General features: G+C 38.7%; 1 protein-coding gene across 1 annotated transcript; it reads right to left on the reverse strand.

Moving 5' to 3' along the window:
- Positions 1-1,959: 1,959 nt before the first annotated feature.
- On the reverse strand, positions 1,960-8,093 carry LOC111345693 (macrophage mannose receptor 1). The gene is made up of 3 exons (XM_088734397.1): positions 7,679-8,093; positions 2,359-2,757; positions 1,960-2,240 (listed from the first exon to the last, which is right to left on the reverse strand). The coding sequence occupies exons 1-3, from the start codon at positions 7,752-7,754 to the stop codon at positions 1,960-1,962; spliced, it is 756 nt and encodes a 251-aa protein (XP_088590523.1). The 5' UTR covers positions 7,755-8,093.
- Between the last annotated feature and the right edge of the window lie 11,950 nt (positions 8,094-20,043).

A 20,043-nucleotide genomic window follows, 5' to 3' on the forward strand; every position in this document is an offset into this window, starting at 1 on the left:
GATGCAAATCAGTTACATCAGTTTGCATGAAGTATAAACCCAAAAATAGAGAGCAAACAGATACATGTAAGGCCTTGTTAATAATATAGCCTTGAAAGTTTCCATATTCTCTACAACAATGCCAGCAATCTCATAAAACTGTTCGCCGTGTTCAGGTTTAGAAATTAAACGAAATCAATGACAAAATAGTTTCACATTTAGCTTTTAGGAACAAATACTTTAAGGAAGGCTTGAGGCAGGGAGGCATTTTTAAACTGTAAGGTTAATTGAAATATAAGATTGCTTTATAGGCTATGAGTTGTAATTGTAATTACTGTTTTGATTGTTATATAAACAACCCTTTATAATGAGAGCAAGAAAAACACTCTCTTCTCTGTTGTTCCATAGACAGCCTCTAGATATGAGCTATTTTGGGCTCTGATTGGTTCTTCATTACTGGGCCATCAGCTCATTTCAAACCAGTAAATTATCATAATTACCCCACTGGCAAGTAAATCTTGTATATGCTTTTGTAGGCAAGAGTGTTTCTCCGAGAGAATGTATCTTTGGCTCTCAACATTCAGGGTTGTCTATATGATTATTACTTAATATGCCTCTTAATCCTACCATGCAATGTTCACGAGGAATCATTATTTTTGGATTATCTTTAACTTCTTCTACTCGACTCGATTTTGAGGACTAATTGTCAAATATCCAATTGGTAAAGAAGTTGGCCCAGTGGGCAGTCCAAATAAATATTTCTTTCAGAGAAGTTTTACATTTATTTATACCTTTTCCCGCTTCTGTGCAAGGCTGCAGAGGGTCAGAGGGTAAGAGGGTACAGAGATAAGTTCTGACATCTTAACGTTCCTTTACACAAAGTGTGCCCTTACACAAACCTTAGGTAAACGGCGTAAAGGAGCATGCATGATTCTGACCATCTTGATGTTACCTTTACAAAAGCGTATTTAAACGTTCGGTTAGTAAAGTGTGCATTACGTCACCTTTACATCCCTGGTAAATAAGCGTAAATTTGACCCATCAACATTACGTAAACTTTACAACTGCTTTACATTTATAATTTGGATATATCAACAAAAGTTGAAATGGTAAATTGGCCACCGTAATGATTACAAAAGCTGACGTTTCGAGCGTTAGCCCTTCGTCGGAGCGAATTATTTACTCAACTAAATGCTTTACATTTAGTTGAGTAAAGTGCGAGTTTACGTCAACTTTACGTTTTGAGTAAATAAGCGTAATTTTGACCCAACGATTTTACGCTAGCTTTACGTGGGCTGTACGTCGCTTTGCGTAAATCTTCCTTTACAGACCTTTACCAACAATGTAAAGTTGATGTAAAGTTTGTTAACCATCTTTACGCAGATTTACGCAACTTTAATTTGGCGTAAATCTACATTTTCATGCTGTGTAAAATGGTCGAAGAATGGTCCTACCCTCAAATGTTTTACATAAAGGATGTTCCTTTCCACTGAGGGTAAAGAGACTTCTCGTCATTTTTTTTTCTCTTATTGTGCGCGCAGAATAGCTCAGTAAAACGCTCGAAATATTGTTCATAATTTGTTGGACTCTCCTAAATCCGAACTCTGCACATCAAAACACGCTTATTAAAAAGTTTATCTTTCTTGGAAATTTTTCCTTTTAGTGCAAGAAGAAGCATAGGACGTAGACGTTTATCAAAGTAGTCGTGACAGCAGACCAGAATGTCATCAAGTGACTTAAAAGAGTCACAAAGTGATAGTGATAATAGTAGTTATAATAACGATAATAGCATTGACTAAAATAATAATAATGATCATAAAAAGAACAATGCTAACCATAACAATTCTGATGACAGTAAGAACGATCATGTGGTATCTAAGGATTATTCGCCCAAAACCAATGAGAAATGGGGCAGGAAAGGGTGGCTGTCATAATCTTGACCCACCGTCCCCTTCCTATCACCCTTTTCTTGTTCTTTTTTCATTCATATTTTGGAGGTGGGGGCTGGGAGGGGGGGGGGATTGCAGTGTGACATCTGACAAGAAGCGAGCGGTACATTAGGGATATCTTAAATAATAAACTTTCAACGAAGTAAATCCCACCTTCTGAAAGCATCTCATGCCGATCTTCAGTTTTTGTATTCTTCCTTTGAGTTCTGAGGGAGGTGGCTGTTGTCTTTGTCTCTAACAGCTGGTGGGTTGACGCAGGTTCTCTACCTTTCAAAATGAAAATATCTGCTTTCGATGAAACAGTGGAACAATCTGAGGAGAAAATATGAATAAGAGTTACTTGCTTCAAAATCAAAGATTGTTTACAACTTTTTGTCTTACTGTGATTAGTAACGTTGGTTGACATAGATAGGCATGATCATCGACTTACTGACTTGCTTTTCGCATATATATCCCGGATCGTCATCATACGAAGGTTTTTCACAGGCTATGTTGCTGTACTCTCCATTTTGCATCATCTCCACGCATTTTTCTCTGTTATGATTGTTTGGTTCTCCTTTAATCCAACGCCATGTTTCATTAGAACCCTCGTTAACCCATGCTTTGCTTTCACTCAACCAGTACCACGTATTAGAACTGTTAGCACTTTCAAATAAACCAATGAACCAACGTGTTTTTCTTTTATTCTTGGTCAAGTTCCTAACAAAGTGCCATTCTTTTTCGGTTTCCATAGAGACAAGTGAACCACTGTTTTTGGCACAGTTTTTCTTGGCCTCCTCCCAGTCAGCTTTTTCCGTGTGGAAATCATACTTGGAGCAGGTCGAGCCTTCTGGTTGAAAAGCCGAGAGATTAAGAAGAAAAAATAAGAGCAAGGAAAAAAGTATATACATACATATATATTTGTTTATTTTAAAATTACAATTACGTTTCATTCAATCATTAAAAGTAGTCATACAAAAAGTGAACTCAAAAAACCCTCGGACAGAAGGAAGACTTGCATACCTACCATGGTACAACAGGAATTGGGTGAACAAAACGAATTTCAAGAATGAGATCACTTCGGAAATCAGAAAAACATATCACAAATGCAATTTTAATTAAAAACTATAAACGATAAAATTACATCAAATATCTATTTTCTATCAAGTAACAGGACAAAATTTCTAAACAATTATGAACGCAGATGAAATACTCTTGCGTAGCGACAGAACGTTTGTACGTCTCTGTCATTCCTATATATATGGACCTCGTTAAAATGTGTTGCTCGATGTAAAAGAAAATTAAAAGTCTTTTTCTCAAAATTTGTAATGCTCTCAATAACGATGACCTACTTTTCTGCTTTGTAGGATAGTTATGAATGCCAAAGAATATAATAAGTTAGGCTGGAGCTAAGGAAATTACACGCACAAAAAAAAAAAAATGTTAAACGAATATGGGACGAGATAAGCTATGAAAATAATGATATAAAAGTCTAAAATGTAAGGGATCAGGTAAAAAAATTGAAAAAGTGTTCTATGGAGTCCTATTTCAGAGGAGTCAGGAGCGACAACTGACTTAGGGAACTCTTAGCCGCCAATAAGAATCGCAGTCTCAGACGATGGAAATAGTCAAAATACAGAAAAGCCTGCACGATAGCTTGAATTTGCATACATCTACACTTCAAGTCTCCAGGGAACAACTAGACATAATTGTGACGGAACTTTTGATGAGAGCCCATTCGCCGATACGCGTGGCCCCTTGCCGAAAATTCTAGCTTTGGCCACGTCGCAATCGATTATATGTGGTCAATCAGTAGATTGGGGCGGACAATCAGCATACAGCTCTAAAAGCGGCCTGTGTTCTTCTTGTGTCGATTCTGATCTTTCTTACAGACGCAGTTGACCTGGAATGGCAGCACTCCCGCTCTCACAAGAGAGCGCCATGCAGGATGGTCTTCCGCAATCGCTTCCCATGGGGAGCAGGAAATGTCACAGCGCTTAAGAGACCTTTTCAGAGAGTCTTTGTATCGTTTTTTCTGGCCGACTGAGTGGGCGCTGTCCTGCTGTAAGTTCACCAAAGAGCAGTCTTTTTGGAAGTCGGCTGTCGTCCATTCGTCGGACGTGGCCTGCCCACCGGAGCTGACAGCGCAGAAGAATGGCATGGATGCTCTCTGACTCATCACGCTGGGGGACTTCAGTGTCTGGTACTTTGTCCTGCCACCTGATGCGAAGCAAGGTCCTCAGGCATCTCATGTGGAAGGCGTTGAGTTGTTTGGCGTGCAGGCAGTAGACAGTCCATGTCTCGCATGCATAGAGCAGGATTGGGAGAACAACCGCCCTGTGCACAGACAGTTTGGTTTCGAGCTTAAAGGCCCCGGCGCTCCCAGACTTTGTCTTTCAGTCTGCCAAAAGCAGCACTGGCTCTGGCTATTCGGTAGGCCAACTCCGCGTCGATGTTGACAGCGCGCGAGAGAGTGCTACTAAGATAGACGAACTTGTCTGCTACAGCGAGTCTCTGACCGTTGACGGTGATGGTGGGCTCGGTGTAGGCCATTGCAGGTGCTGGCTGGTGCATGACCTCGGTCTTCGCGGTGGAGATGGTGTGACCAAAGTCGTCACAGGCTTGAGCGAACATGTCCACTCTTTCCTGCATATCTGACTCTGTGCTAGCGTTGAGCGCGCAGTCATCAGCAAACAGGAAGTCACGGGCTGTGTCCACTCATTATTTGGTCTTGGCCTGTAGTCTCCGGAGGTTAAGGAACCTGCCATCAGTACGGTATCGGAATCTGACACCTACGTCTACGTCACGGAAGGCGTCCGATAGCAATGCCGAGAACACGATGCTGAAGAGGGTTGGTGCCAGTAGGCAGCCCTGCTTCACGCCGTTGGTGACAGGAAAGGGCTTTGAACACTTGCGGTCATCCTGCACTCTTGCATACATGCCGTCATGGACCTGGCGGACCATTGCAATGAACTTGGTGCGGCATCCAAACTTGGCCATGATCTTCCACAACTCCTCGCGGCAGATGGTGTCAAAGGCTTTAGTGAGATCCACGAAGGTGGTATAGAGACCAACATTGTGCTCCTGGAACTTCTCTTGTAGTTGGTGGGCAGCGAAGATCGTGTCGGCCGTGCCTCGGCCCGCGCGGAATCTGCACTGACTCTCAAGAAGCACATCGTACTCTAGGTGTACATTGAGGCGGTTCAGCATGACGCGAGCTAGAATCTTCCCAGCGATGAAGAGCAAGGAGATGCCGCGGTGGTTATCGCAGGAGCTCCTGGACCCTTTGCGTTTATAGAGATGGATGATGGAGGCGTTTTTGAGCTCCTGTGGCAGCTTTTCCTGAGTCCATATGGTGGCGAAGAGGCTGGTGAGGCTCTCGATTAGCGTTGGGCCGCCAGCAGCGTAGATCTTCGCAGGAATGGAGTCAGCACCAGGTGTCTTGCCCCTATAGAGTCGTTTGATTGCTTTTGCGACCCCTGCCTCCGTGGGTGGGTCAGCCATTGCGTTGTTGATTGGGACTTGCGGGAGATGATCGATGGCTTCTTAGTTGATGTTCAAGGTGCGGTTAAGGACAATGTGGAAGTGTTATGCCCAGCGCTCAAGGATATTCCCTTTGTCTGATATCAGTGTCTTCCCATCTGCGCTGTGGAGAGGGGGTGAACTGGATTTGGTGGTATCGTAGACGGCCTTGACGGCGATTTTGAAGCTCTTTATGTCCTTTATATCAGCGTAACCCTAGATGGTGTCCGCTTGCCGGCTGTACCAGTCGTCCTGCATGTGACGGAGTTCTAACTGAACTGTCCTCTTAGCAGTCATAAGTTATAATGATGAACATTATGTTATAGGAAAAGTTATTCTTTAATTTCGGATAGGAGGAGTATCTCCCTAACCATAAACTAATGCACTTGACAGGAACGATAGATAGGCTATGATACTCAAAGAAGTTCTCCAAGTAGCTTTTTCTTTTTTAAGTTTCGTATCCATTTAAATCGATGTGGTCTTCAATAGGTTTACGTCGTAATAACCAAGGATGGAGCCATAGTAAGCGTAAATGAAACAGCACAGGCTTTGTTATTATTCGCCCGTTTATTGCAATTGGTTCCCTGACCCACTTATTAAATTTATTTTCATTGATGCTACTCTATAGAGCACTTTATCCAATCACGCGCTTATAAATCTGTTTATATTCGTCAAGAAAACTGGTACAAACTTCGGTTAAAAGAAATCCACAAGTAACTTTATTTACAAAGAGGGTGGGTTGTTTGGTATATATTGTGAGGCGTTTACATCTCATGATCATAAATATGGATAAATGCCAAATTAGATTTTTTTGAGAACTTGATCATTTGATAAACCATGATCTCTCTCGCTCTATAATTTTAACATTATCGCCTAATTAACTCTGCGCTGGTTTTACATGAATTAATATTAGTAGAGAGAGTGTGAGACATTTTTTTTCTTGGCAAATGTATACAAAGCTTTCAAAGGAAAGCACTGAAACAGTCGGAGCAGAATCCCCGCGGAAGAAAATATACCTACACTGTACATGTTTGCTGGCTTTCAGTTTATATTTAACAACCATGAATTCTTTGTGATGAAATTTTGTGGGCCGAGGCCAGGAACGTGTTCGATAATTGAGTCAGTTTGCTAGACATAACGTCTCGTAGTCACGTTCGACGCACTAAAAACTACTATAAAACGAATACAAGAATTGTAAAAACGTGTAAAATGGTATATAAAAAGTCACTTGTAACAATGTAGCGGAATTCCAAATCGATTTCGATCAATTACGATCCTCATCAGTAGTACTCCGCCATGTTTAAAATACTCATAAATAATTGTTCATATAAGTGACTCTGAAATGTCCACACTTCTTCCAGGCTTCATGTAAGCGGTCATGATGTATCAATCACAGCTCGTGGGATTTGAAAAAAGTTCCATTCGTTCTTGGAGTTCATAAGCGAGTCTTCGTTCACATTATTTATCCTCACTCCTTCAGTTATTTGTCTCAGCATCGCGTCATTGTGATAAACCCCCGTCACATCCATTCGGAACTGCTTTACCTCTCTATTGTGTTTCTCTTTACAGTGTTTCCACAATGCAGATCGTTCTTCCTTATTGTTAAGTGATTTCGTATGCTCTTTCCCTCTGGTATACGCGCTCCTGGCTGTTTCCCCGGGGGAAACAGCCAGGAGCGCGTATACCAGAGGGAAAGAGCATACGAAATCACTTAACAATAAGGAAGAACGATCTGCATTGTGGAAACACTGTAAAGAGAAACACAATAGAGAGGTAAAGCAGTTCCGAATGGATGTGACGGGGGTTTATCACAATGACGCGATGCTGAGACAAATAACTGAAGGAGTGAGGATAAATAATGTGAACGAAGACTCGCTTATGAACTCCAAGAACGAATGGAACTTTTTTCAAATCCCACGAGCTGTGATTGATACATCATGACCGCTTACATGAAGCCTGGAAGAAGTGTGGACATTTCAGAGTCACTTATATGAACAATTATTTATGAGTATTTTAAACATGGCGGAGTACTACTGATGAGGATCGTAATTGATCGAAATCGATTTGGAATTCCGCTACATTGTTACAAGTGACTTTTTATATACCATTTTACACGTTTTTACAATTCTTGTATTCGTTTTATAGTAGTTTTTAGTGCGTCGAACGTGACTACGAGACGTTATGTCTAGCAAACTGACTCAACCATGAATTCAGAGTTTGATAAAATATTTAGGAAGAAATGTGCCTACCATCAGTGACTCGATCTTCAGTGGTAGTAGTAACACCAAAAGCAAACAGCATAAAAGTGCAGGCAGCGGTCCTCATGATATCCCGTAGACTCCAATTCACTGTAGATGCGGTCGAAAATGGTTAGTGAGGTTGAAATCGAAATTTTATAAGGTGTTTAAGTAACAGAGCTGACGGAAGTTTTATTAATTTTTTTTTTTTGGGGGGGAGGGGGGTTGTCTGTCTGTTTCTTTGTTTGGTTGGTTTTATTTTTATTCCATGTGGTAACAGTACCGGATTTATTTTTAGGTATTATGCCCGTTATTTTTGCAAAACAAAAAACAACGACATTGACAACGGAAAGCAAACGAAAAACCAGCTTTAATCGGCTGCTTCTGTTGATACCATGTTACTTTCTTTACTCCGTTTAACCTGATGAAAATTTTAGCATGAGGGAATTAAAGATCATGGTTATGAATGTATGCTAAAGGAATAGTTTCAAAGTCCGGATAGGAGTACCTCACTGATCATTAACACAAACGTTTGGCCTTCATGGTGTCCACAACTTTGTGCTTTCTATCATAGCATTTAAAAAAAGGTCTCCACTGGATAAGGATAAAACATTACAAAATACAAGTTAAGAGATGGTTGTCGCAATGGGCTAATTTGGCCGGAAGCTCGTTGCTTAAACAATTCCCCTGAATCTTTGTTTTTAATTTCGTATCTGTTTAAATCAACATGATCTGCTTGAACACGTTTAAAGGCTGCGGTAATAAGGAAGAATGAAACTTTAAATGAAACAGCACAGGCGTTACTCATCCGTTCGAAATTCATTGGCTCCCCCAGCCATTTATTGAATTCGCTTTGATTGGTATTGCTGTTTATAGCACCTCATCTAATCGCGTGTTTGTAAGTCAAGTTAATTCGTTGAGAAACTGGATATAAACTTCAGTTAAAAGAAATCAAGTTATGGTTATTTAGTATCATAGGACGTTAACATGATCATTAATATAGAAACTGCTCAATAAATTTTTGGGAGTATTCAATCGTGATTTACCACAATGTCGCGCGTTTTTTTTTTAATAATTTCAACATTATTGTTTGATCTGTTTTGATACGCATTTGTTCAATCGTGCAATCAACTCGACTCTAGACCTGCTTTTCCCAAATTAAAAATGTTTTCAGCTCGGGAAATATTTCCTCAAATTCTGGCTATGTACGCTACAGTTGTGGTGACTAACTAATGTTCAGCAAAGACTCTCTATTGGACGATGGCGATGATATCGAAGCTTGCTATAACGACAGAACCAGAAGGATGAATCCGGTTTTTCCGTTTTTTTGTTGTGTGTGTATGTGTGTGTGTTGCAGCTTCTGTTATAGCAAACTGAAGCACGTGGTTCAAAAAAAATAATTATAGGAAGCCCTGCAACTGAAAAAAAAAAAAAAGAAAAAAAAAATTCCTGGCTTTAACTCTGTTCCTTAAAATCTCGATTTCAACAAGAGCGAACATTGTCGACCATACCAGCGCCGAGTTGGAATCTCTTAGGTGTCATGATGACTGCTATTTGCATTATAATTCTTATCAGCTTTAATTTTATTAATATTACTGAAGAGCAATTTACCAATAGTAGGCACATTTTTCTTAGACTACAGAATCGTACTTTGAATTTCCAATCTCGAATATGACAAACAGCATAGAAATCAAGTCATGTGTTCGTCGTAAAAAAGAAACAAATATATATAGATGTATATAGACTGAAGACGATCAAACTCGCACTGTCACTGGACATGTATTTTTCAAGTGGGGATCCCCTCCAACTAATTCATGGCTTTCTTTACGTTAGGTTTGCAATGATGGATTTTCAACCCTTAGTTTGAGTCTTTTATGTGGGTGAGCTCCTGGTACGTGAGTGAATAATTTCATGATCTATTGTATAGGCTAGGGCGACTATAAATTACATCACTTCTGTTAGGTTGTTCCTCACCTTTACTGGTACAATTCCAAACAACAATATCATAACGTCATCAGCACAGAATTCTGATTCACTTCCTTGTTATGAACGGTTAAGGAAAAGGATAGAGTGGACTCCCGATAAAAATGATAGAGCACCATAGATACAAGTGAATTTACAGCATTCAAGAAATATCACTGCGATCTCTACTCAAGGCGCTTCTGGCTTTTTTGTGAATCGCTATTATGTGAGTTACAGTGATGATGGAAATAAGTGGAACAACCATATGGAGCAATCTAAACTTAAAGTACTACTTGAATATGTAATTCCCTTAAAACTGGACATATGTCTGGTACATGTCTGGTAATTTCATTCTTGCTATTCTCAATGGGTCGTGGGGTAGGGGGAGGGGGGAGATAGGGAAAGGGCGGTGTTGTTTTAGAGAGGATAATATTTAATTTTAAGTTTAATTGCAAATGAAACAATTGTCAATCTACTTTCATGTGTTGAATTTCTTTTTGACTACATGTATCTGTCCATACAATGTATTTCAAAAGGATTGACTGGCTTTTCGTGTGAATGTATCTCGAAGTTTTAAGGGTATCAGCTGAAAATGTAACCATTAGTATCAGTCTAATTAAAATATGTTAGGTTTTCAAGACAGGGTCACAAAAAATATACTTTGGGGAGGGCAGAATTTTTTGAAAGGAAGTGTACCACAAAATTTGAAATGCGCGTATGCCCCTGGTAATTAAAATAATTAAAGATGACATTTGCTCCAATTTCAAATGTTAATGTTAAATGCAGTTGTAGAAAAATGTTTTCAATTACTATTTTTCTTTTTACGCCATTATAAGTGATTTCAAGGAAAGGTTTTTAATATTCAATACACTCAATTTTCAATCCGTTATGTTTTCAAGTTGTACAAAGTGTCATAAAATAGAAACAAATTTCTAACTTTCTTTTCATTTATTGTACAAATTTGACACGTTTTTGCAACCATTTAAAAAAATAATAATATTTTAAAAGATATGGTTAACTGATCAGATGTGGAATTACTCACAGGAATGGGAGCAGGCTTTTGTGACAAATATACAAGATTGTGAACACAGCAGATTGATTGATTCATTTGGATATATCAAAAAAGTTGAAATGGTAAATTGGCCACCGTAACGATTACAAAAGCTGACGTTTCGAGCATTAGCCCTTCGTCGGAGCGTAATTTATTTGCTGAACAGCTTTCGTGGGCTCTAAAATCTTGTGGTCTTGACTCGGCACGATATAAAGGTCATAGTTTTCGTATCGGTGCTGCCTCTTATGCTGCAGACAGGGGATTGTCTGATTCTCAAATTCGCACTCTGGCGCGATGGCAATCCAATGCATTTACTAAATATATCAGGATTCCTTCGTTGTCTACCTAATTTAGTTGATCAACATTAATTTAATTTGGCAATCATACATCAAAATAGGGGAAACTGGCTGATTTACAGGGGTGATCAGTCGCTTATCTCTCTGGTATGCACGCACTTAACTTCATGATCTTAAATATTTGACATGCATTTTATATAATATTAATTAACACTCAATCAATCAATACTTTATTTACCCACGTAGCGTCAAGGAGCTCATAGAGCTCGTTCTAAATACGTACGTGCCTCTAAGATTAAGAATCTAAAACACCTAATAAATACTGTCAAAAACTAATTGATTAGGAATTAGAATAACTAACAATTAATATTAAAATTTAAGTTTGTGCAGTAAAATTCAAAGTCGCTTAAATACAGGTATAAAATGGTGAGGCAGTAGCTTAAATAATTTAAAATTAAAATTAAAGATTAAGTTTGCACAATGAAATCGAGAGTCACTTAAATACAAGTATAAAATTGAGAAGCGGCTAAAGTTTCAAAGTTCTCAATAGCTTCTTAAAAAGGTTGATATTATTGGCCAGTTTTACACTTGTAGGTAATCCATTCCACAGCTGCGCACATATATAAGTGAAGGATTTTTTTTTTTATAAAATTTAAATTAAATTTAGGTGCGAACAAATTAATGCCGGTTCCTCTCAGGTTGTACGTAGTTTCCCTAAAACTAAAAAAAATCTCTGATGTATTTGGGAGCGTCGTTATGCAAACATTTATATAACAGAATAAGGGATTGTTGTTTTCTTCTCTGGTCTAACGTTTCCATATTCAAGATTCGCAGCAATTCATCATAAAGGGTAGACTTGAGATAACCTAGCAGTGATCTAAGAATATAATAGTTGGCATCCTCTAGCCGATTCGCTTGCACTTTCCCCAATCCAAGAAAGAGGGGGCAGCAGTATTCAAAATGAGGGAAAATGAAAGTTTTATAGAGGCTTATCATAACATTGTCAGGGACAAAACGCCTGATTGTCCTAAGAGCGCCACTTTTAGCGTATACCTTTTGAAGCTGTTTAGTAATGTGATCCTTGAAAGACAGCATGCTATCAAGTTCAAGGCCAAGTATTTTGATAGATGGCAGTGTCTCAATGACAGAGCTATGTATGGCCAGGTCGTAACTGTACTTACAGGGACCAATGGGTACTGCTCTCGTCTTTGTGTTGTTGATCACCAGATGATTCTCTCGAAACCACGATGATAACCGCTCAAGACCATTATTCACTACAAATTCGAGAACCATGGGCGAGACGTCTCATGCATACATAGTTGTGTCGTCGGCATTAGAGACATTATTGACTGATTGACAGGGGTGATCAGTCCTATCTCTAGAGCTATATAGTCAATGTAATTACTGGGATGGTAAGGGTTGATTTGGGGTGGCGCCACTACTATCTGGTATCTTAGTACTTTGCAATTAGTATCTACTGTTATTTTGTAAAAAAAAATAAATAATTTTACGATGATTATACATGTTCTGGTTATATAAGTGGGCTGTTAGCAGGGGCAACAGTCTCGTGATTGTCTCATTGAATGTCGTATATACCCTCCATTTTGTACATATTATTATCGAGTGTTTTGTAGCAGATTATTCATCGCGATGTTCCAGTGTATATGGGCTGTTCGTAAAGGTCGCTGCCTTGTTATTTTAATATTTGATCGCCGTTTGATTGCATAAGATTCTTACATGAGTTCAATGTGATTGTGAGTAGTAATGTTCATGGGCTGTTAGCAGAGGCCACAGTTAAATTACCTCATTATTGGAGGTGTATTTGATTTTCCTTTGCTGCATTTTCCTTGGGTGGGGCTGCAAAATGATTTCATTTGTCTGTTTTCTTTGGCGATTAATTTACCCTCTCCTTCACTGGGCAGTAGTCACTGTTCTCTTTGTCACAATTTGCAACAATTTCTTCTAATTCAATTTATCGTAACTTGGTTAAAACACGGCTGTAGGTAAAGGCCTGCAGCCATTTTACTCCAACTTTTGCTTGTTTCGTTTGTCTCCCTGCCCTGTAAACGTAGCTCGGAAAATGCAGTTTAGATGCGATTTAATAGTATTTTGATAGTGGAAAACATAAATGCCAATACAGAAATAAAGAAAATGATATATTAAAATAATTCAGAAAATTTTATAACAATAAGTCCTTATTGGCCCAATACTAAGATCCAAAATGACTGTTATATCTAACTTTCACACTATGTTTTTTTTTTTTTTTTTTTTTTTTTTTTGTCAGGTATCATCCTGAGTACAACCGAGAAGGACTGGGCCGTAATATGGTGGACCTGCTTGTATTGTTATTCTCAGTCTCGTGGAATGTGAATTGAGGTTTTTATACCTCCCCAAATTTACATTCACATATGAACCCTGCGTATTCGTTGTGTGCAGAGCAGCCGACATTATTATAGAGCCCATATCTCTTACGATAACCCTTGTATATTAGCGCGAAGTTCTCTTCATGTCTCTCTTTAATATCTTAAATGAGTAAAATATATATATGATACATGTATAATTGCTAAGAGAAGTAGTGGACTATAATACGATTTCCCTATTCTTATTCTCAGACTCGTTTGATCTGAATCGACGAAGGACTATTACCTCCTCCATCTTTACATTCACTTATGAGTCCTGCTCCAGTTATTTCGGCGACACAGCCACATAATTATACCCCCCTTGGCCGCTGTAATTTCTATACATCTACGCACAGTTATCACGACCCTCATCTTTGCTAGGCTGTCACGTTGCCCAAGGCCACTCTCCTTTTTTGGATACGTCCACTGTGCTGTTATCGCTTAACCATCTCCAAACTCCAGTTGTATCTTTCCTCAAGCCTATAAAGTATTCAGCGGTTGTCATTGTCCCGATGGTCATTTTTTCAGGAAGTTCCATTTCTCGCGACTCTCAATTGAAACAAGGTTATATCCAGACTGTAATAAACAATATACTTACCAGCAACACTCTTGATGTATGTGGTTCCAGTTAACACAAGGGGAGTATAATATACAGGAAAACGCGATTTCCACCAAACACGTGTTTCCCACAATGTGCTTAAGCATCAAAACGAAGTTGTTTGCAAATCGCAGAATGATGAGAGTGCAAAGTACTTCAACACTGCACTTGTAAACAGGTAATTTTGTCCAACTCGCACTAAGACAAGACTGTCAACACCAAACGCATGCACGTGTAACAAGCTTGTAACATTGTCACAATTGTAAACCAACTTGGAGGAGATGATTTCCTTCTAAGTTACGGTTTTTAATAGTCACTCATGACATTATTCTCGCCTGTCACGATTCAGTCTAATCCTTTTTCAGTTCAAGATTCTATTTCAATTTCATAGCTTTGTAGCTGCCAATGATTCGTTCATCAAAAATACAATTGAAAGGAAGTTGGCAACAGCCTGGTGTTTACCTCAAAGCCATTGTTGGGTCTAGGTCCCTGATTTGATTGAGTTAAGCCTGGTTCACATATGATCGCACACGATCGCAGGCGATCGCAATCGATCGCCAACGATCGTTTACGATTATATGTTAACAGCTATGCGATCGTGTGCAATCAAGTGCAATCGCGATCGCAGGCGATAGCAGGAATAGAACCATGTTTTATTCCTGCGATCGGTTGCAATCGTCTGCGATCAAGTGTGATCATATGTGAACAAAGTTCTGCGATCATGCGATTGGAATATGTCCAATACTGCTATGCAAGCGGCATGATACCATGACAGCCAGTTGTTTATCAACTTTTACAAGTGCGTGTGTTTTGACTAGATGGTAGGGGGAAATTGACACGAAATACTTTATGGAAGAAATCAGAAAATACGATTGTTTATTCAATCGCTTTAGCAAATAATTCTCTATTTCTTAAGAATTTCTGCACCAAGAAGCGACGTTTCTTTCTTGATCTGGCAGCGATTCTCCGTGTAAGTAAAGACAACAGAAGCAGAATGTTAACACCTATTAAAAGTTGAGCGTCCTTTGTGTTTATGTTGGTTGACTGAAGTTACAATGTATTGCCCCTGAATGGTAAACCATGGAATCAGTTGTCACAGATGGCTGCGATCATATGTGAACATGCGATTCGCGATCTTCGGTTGAGTGGTTTCAGCGATCGTGCGATCCCCTGCCATCGTCTGTGATCGTTTACGATTATATGTGAGCCAGGCTTTACCAAATTACCATAGCATCATTTCATAATATTTATTCTAGTGGCAGAAATATTTAAAATATAAATCTGACGTAAACAATAATTATGTACAAAGTTTCCACCCTCAATACTCTCTACACTGTTTATGGTTGAACAAATAAATTCTTTGCGTAAAAGTAGGAGAATAAAAGAATATAAGTCTATATTCTCTTTGTTTCACTCATTTTTTTAAAAAGTCAATAGCGTATCAAATGTAAGCTTCGCTTTCCACTTTGATCACAGCGTAAAACAACTGGTCCTCATTTTAGAAAACAAATCTTGTGAATTTTGCTCTTCTTCTCCCACAACTTCCTAATAGCCTTATCAGCACCAACTTTGTTGATTTTTTAGGCTAAGTAAAGTTTCTTTTGCATTTTTTATTCGTATAAACAGTCTTTTGTTAAATTGAAATGAAAGTTGCGTTCAACTATGGACTGACAATAAAAATGAGAATATTTTCTGTGTGGAAGCTTTAGTGTAGTCTCCCTCGCAGCCGTTTTGTTTGGATGTCACGCAACGCTCCCCCAAAAGAACGGCTGCTGACAACCGAACTACATTCCTTTCTCCGAACTGGCCAATCACAGCTCGGGTTCCATTTTCAGGAACCTTTTCGCGCCAGACTAACCTTTTGAGACTCGTCCAATCAGATATCGTTTTTCATTGCGATCCTCGTGTGGAAAACACAAGACAAATGGCGGTACTTGAAGGAGCTTCTCGCAAAGCGTCGTCAAAGTTCAAAATTTTCGAGCTTAAAGCTCACCAGAAGCTTGCAATTAAAAAAGTTTTAGTCGAGAAAGAAGATGTTTTTGTTAAGTTGCCTACAGGATCCGGGAGATCGTTAATATATCAAGCACTCGTGCTCGTGTTTGACCATGTTACCGATAAAAGTGGTCATATTATTGTTATTGTTGTTGCGTTGTACCAACGTGCGGAAACACTCGATAATTCGGGCCGATTTCCTGTACCGGTGATAAGAAGCCACGAAAATAGCTAATCGGGTTCGCTCCAGCTAGCAGCGGACTGGCAAATGAAGAAGTACAAGTAGTGTAGGAGACGTTGGCCGACCTAAATTGCATTTTTCTTGAAGCTTCGCCCGGTTTGTTGACGGCAAGCACGCGCTTTTTTCCTCCTGATCTCCATCTGTAGGTCGAAGCAAGCGTTTAGCCCTTGGCCTAGATTGAAAGGCGTCTTGTATTTCCTTTTGATCATTGATGTAATTTACTGTTTCTTATATATTCTGACTTTTATAATCTGTAGTAACCTCTTGAAATAGTGCGAATAAAGAGTTTCAGTTCAGTTTTTAGCTTCTTCTATTTTCGCAGTTGCTCGCCGAAACTTTAACCGCTCAAACAATCTAGCGTTCGTGTCGTTGGCGTAGCAGTTGACGTCTATGTTAAGCGTAAATTCTATAATTTCAACGAAATTGTGAGAAGTTTTCCCAAAAATATATACTCTATCTTTACCAGGGCACAACGATGAACATATAAAACATTTCGAGCTCTCATCGACAAATTTCTTCAGTGTTTCTCCCAACATCCACATTCTCGCGTGAAACCTTACGTCATTCAGATTTTCTGGTATGTGATTGGTCTGTTCATCAGACCGCGACCAAACCGCAAGGACGATGAGAAAGGAATGTAGTTCGGTTGTCAGCAGCCGTTCTTTTGGGGGAGCGTTGCGTGACATCCAAACAAAACGGCTGCGACGGAGACTAGCTTTAGTGATGCTGATGTTATTTCTGTTAAAGTAATACATTTTTTCGTAATTTTCGGGAGTAAATACTCGGGGACTAAATCAAAGTTGCCAGTTTAAATGAAAAACTTTAGATTTGCATTTAACAAGGTTGTCGTCAATTACTTTAAAAGCTTGATTGAGATGTACTAGTCACCGAGGAGCTGGGAAGCCACACATTGCAATGAACTTGGTTTGAAAAGTCGTTTTGGATGAACTTTGTCAGTCAAGTTTAATGTCGACAATGATTGGCATGAGCCTTGATTTAAAGTTTTGTTAAAGAAACTTCCTGCCCCACTTTGGTATGAAAAGCACTTTGGTATTTTTGTTGAAAATTCGCCCTTAAAGATTTATCATCTGGTAGGAGATATGAAGAAGTCAAAATGGTTAAATTATGTTTTGCCTTACTCTTTGCCATCCGTGTACTACATAGAACCAAATATGGATATAATTGCACCGGTAAACATGGTACTTAACAGCTGACTCTCTACAGTCTCTCTGAAAGCAGTTGGCTTCATTTCAGCTCCAAAAATCGATTTCTTACAAACTTTGCCCATTTCTCTGTCTAAAAGTTGTTGAAAACCACATTGATTTTTCGAAACCAAGCGAAAAGTTAGATATTTTTATTACACTCAAAATTATTTTTTCAGTTTGACACCTACTTTGCCTTTATCGCGATGACCGTAAATATGCAACTTTTGTTCTCGGCTCAGTGCAAAATTCCAACCTCTTCCCCATTATATTTTTATTCAAACTAACTGAAATAGAGTACAGGAGTATGGAAATATAGGAATATGGGGTTCGGTTGAGCTTCTGTTACAACCGGTCAACATGATATACACATTTACGAAAACTCCACCCAACAATACACAAAGAGCGAACTCAATTATTTGCGAAATTTGCATCTGCCACCCATTGTTGACGCCTTAAATCAACATTCTGAAGCTATTTTATGCTTGATGATACTAAAAAAGAGCATTTAAGAGAAAAAAGTCTTTCCCCCATCCAGAGAAAGACTGTCGCTGAAAGCTGACTCTTCGCTCCAAGCGACCTATTGTTTTGTTTTATACGCAGTAATGAGAAAGAAGAAAATAAATCACTTAAAGTCAGGGTAAATGCTAAAATAGTCATGTTAATACAAAATGTTTCTTATTATTATCCAACTACACCTAGACGAGTACAAATAACGACATAGACGAGTACAAATATCACGCGGTATTTGTACTCCTCTATTGTAGAGTACCGTTTAAACAGGTTTTCTCGCATCGCGCAAGCGAAGAATTGGATTGTTGTTACGAAAAAAAAACCAAATGGCGGAGAATTTGAATCATATTTCCGACGACGAAGAGTCAGAATGGCTGGCAAATATAGATCCAAGTTCATTACATGAATCGAACGAAGAAAAACAGCTTGACGATCAGAAAATTTCTTCATTTAATGAAGAAAATAGAAACTGCAACACAACAACACGTCAATTCCGTTCCGCTTCGCATACTTCTGTCACGCACTCCCCGTAAATAAATATCCGCGAAATTCGCCCGTTTGGCGTGTTGGATAATAAATAACTTGTTAGACGTTTTGTTGTGTAGTATCGCTGAGTATTTTTACTCGTTATTTCTATTTTGACTCGCCCTACGGGCTCGTCAAAATACGGCACAACTCGTAAAAATACTCAGCGATACTACACAACAAAACGTCTAATAAGATATATTTATTATCCAACTGTGCTTGGTAGAGAACAAATAGCGTGCGAGACGAGCACAAATTTCACTCGATATTTGTTTTTCAGTTATATCCGCGAAATTCACCCTCACTGAAATAACACTTGGGCGTGTTGGATGACATAAATTTCATTATTAAAAACTGAATCATTGGATAATGTAATTCAATACTTTTTATTGGGTTAGCCATTATGGTATATGAGCCAATACACCATAATCTACAATATGGTAAGCGTACGCGTCAGGTTAAAATTAAAAGGGAGCTAAAAATTTAAGAAAATTTAATAACTTGATGTAACGATTTTAATAAAACAATTATTCCACTCGTGCTTGTTGGCTATCTATCATCTCATATCCAACGCGCGCTCGTGGAATAATTGTTAATTAGACGCTTTGTTGTGAAGTATTGCTGAACATTTTTACTCTTTGTTTGTATTTTTACTCGGCTTACGGGCTGGTCAAAATACTGCACAAATTGTAAAAATACTCAGCGACGCTTCACAGCAAAGTGTCTAGTAAAATGAAATTATCCCTTTAGAGACTGTTCCTGTCGGTATTACATAAAGCAACATTTCAGATTTTAAGAAACGGAATGTTCGCAACAGGGTGATGGCTTTCATCGCTAACGGTTGAAATTTTGGCTGTTTTACAACTATCAGTTAATTTCTTTTACTCTTCTGTCCTTTGGATTAACAGAAAGACTTCATGCATTAAATTCTTATGACTAACGTTTACAATTTTTCAATTTCTACGCCCAACAGTTAATTTTGTTACCGCTTTACAGATAATGATTAATCGGGCCACTGAGCCCTCAAACAATTAACTAGGTCAAAGAAAAAGGGCAAAAGGTGTGTATGGAGGCCGAAAAACGGAGAGGTGCTGTTTAACTTTGTCTGTCTCAGTGGGAAAAATGGAAATATGTGTCCGAAAAGGAAATAGTACAGACAAATCTGTTTATGGGCCGAACTGGTGACCAAGAATTGTCATCATTGCCACCGATTGGTAAACCGAGTCAGGCTCGGGTTTATTCATCCATAAAAGGACTATAAACAATTACCGTTGGTATCTCACCATTTATAGAAAGAGTGGGATGGATTCTTATCACAAGAACTCGATTGTTTATCGTTTATTTAGTCATTGGTTGTTGTTTCTTTTTTTGTGTGTTTCTTTGGTAGGCCATACCAAAAATATAGACGTTAAAACGGGTTTTAAAATTTTACGCTGCAGTTTAATTTAATGTCATCAGACCTCACGAATTGATTACTTATTTGTTAAAAAAAAAGCAATGATATTTCAAATTTTATACTTTACAATGCAAGAGATTTCATATGATAAAAGCTTTCCTCTTGCATACACACTACGTACAAAGTTCGTTAACCCCTTGAA

The sequence above is a fragment of the Stylophora pistillata genome, chromosome 9 (genome assembly GCF_964205215.1).
Source record: "Stylophora pistillata chromosome 9, jaStyPist1.2, whole genome shotgun sequence".
NCBI classification, from domain to species: Eukaryota; Metazoa; Cnidaria; class Anthozoa; order Scleractinia; family Pocilloporidae; genus Stylophora; species Stylophora pistillata.

Excerpts from the sequence above, each read along its gene's own strand:
- LOC111345693 (XM_088734397.1), bottom strand. The coding sequence starts at position 7,754 with ATGAGGACCGCTGCCTGCACTTTTATGCTGTTTGCTTTTGGTGTTACT. Across the intron at positions 2,758-7,678 it reads TGAAGATCGAGTCACTGATG|AAGGCTCGACCTGCTCCAAG; the intron begins GTAGGCACATTT and ends CTTTTCAACCAG. Across the intron at positions 2,241-2,358 it reads TATATGCGAAAAGCAAGTCA|ATTGTTCCACTGTTTCATCG; the intron begins GTAAGTCGATGA and ends TTTTCTCCTCAG.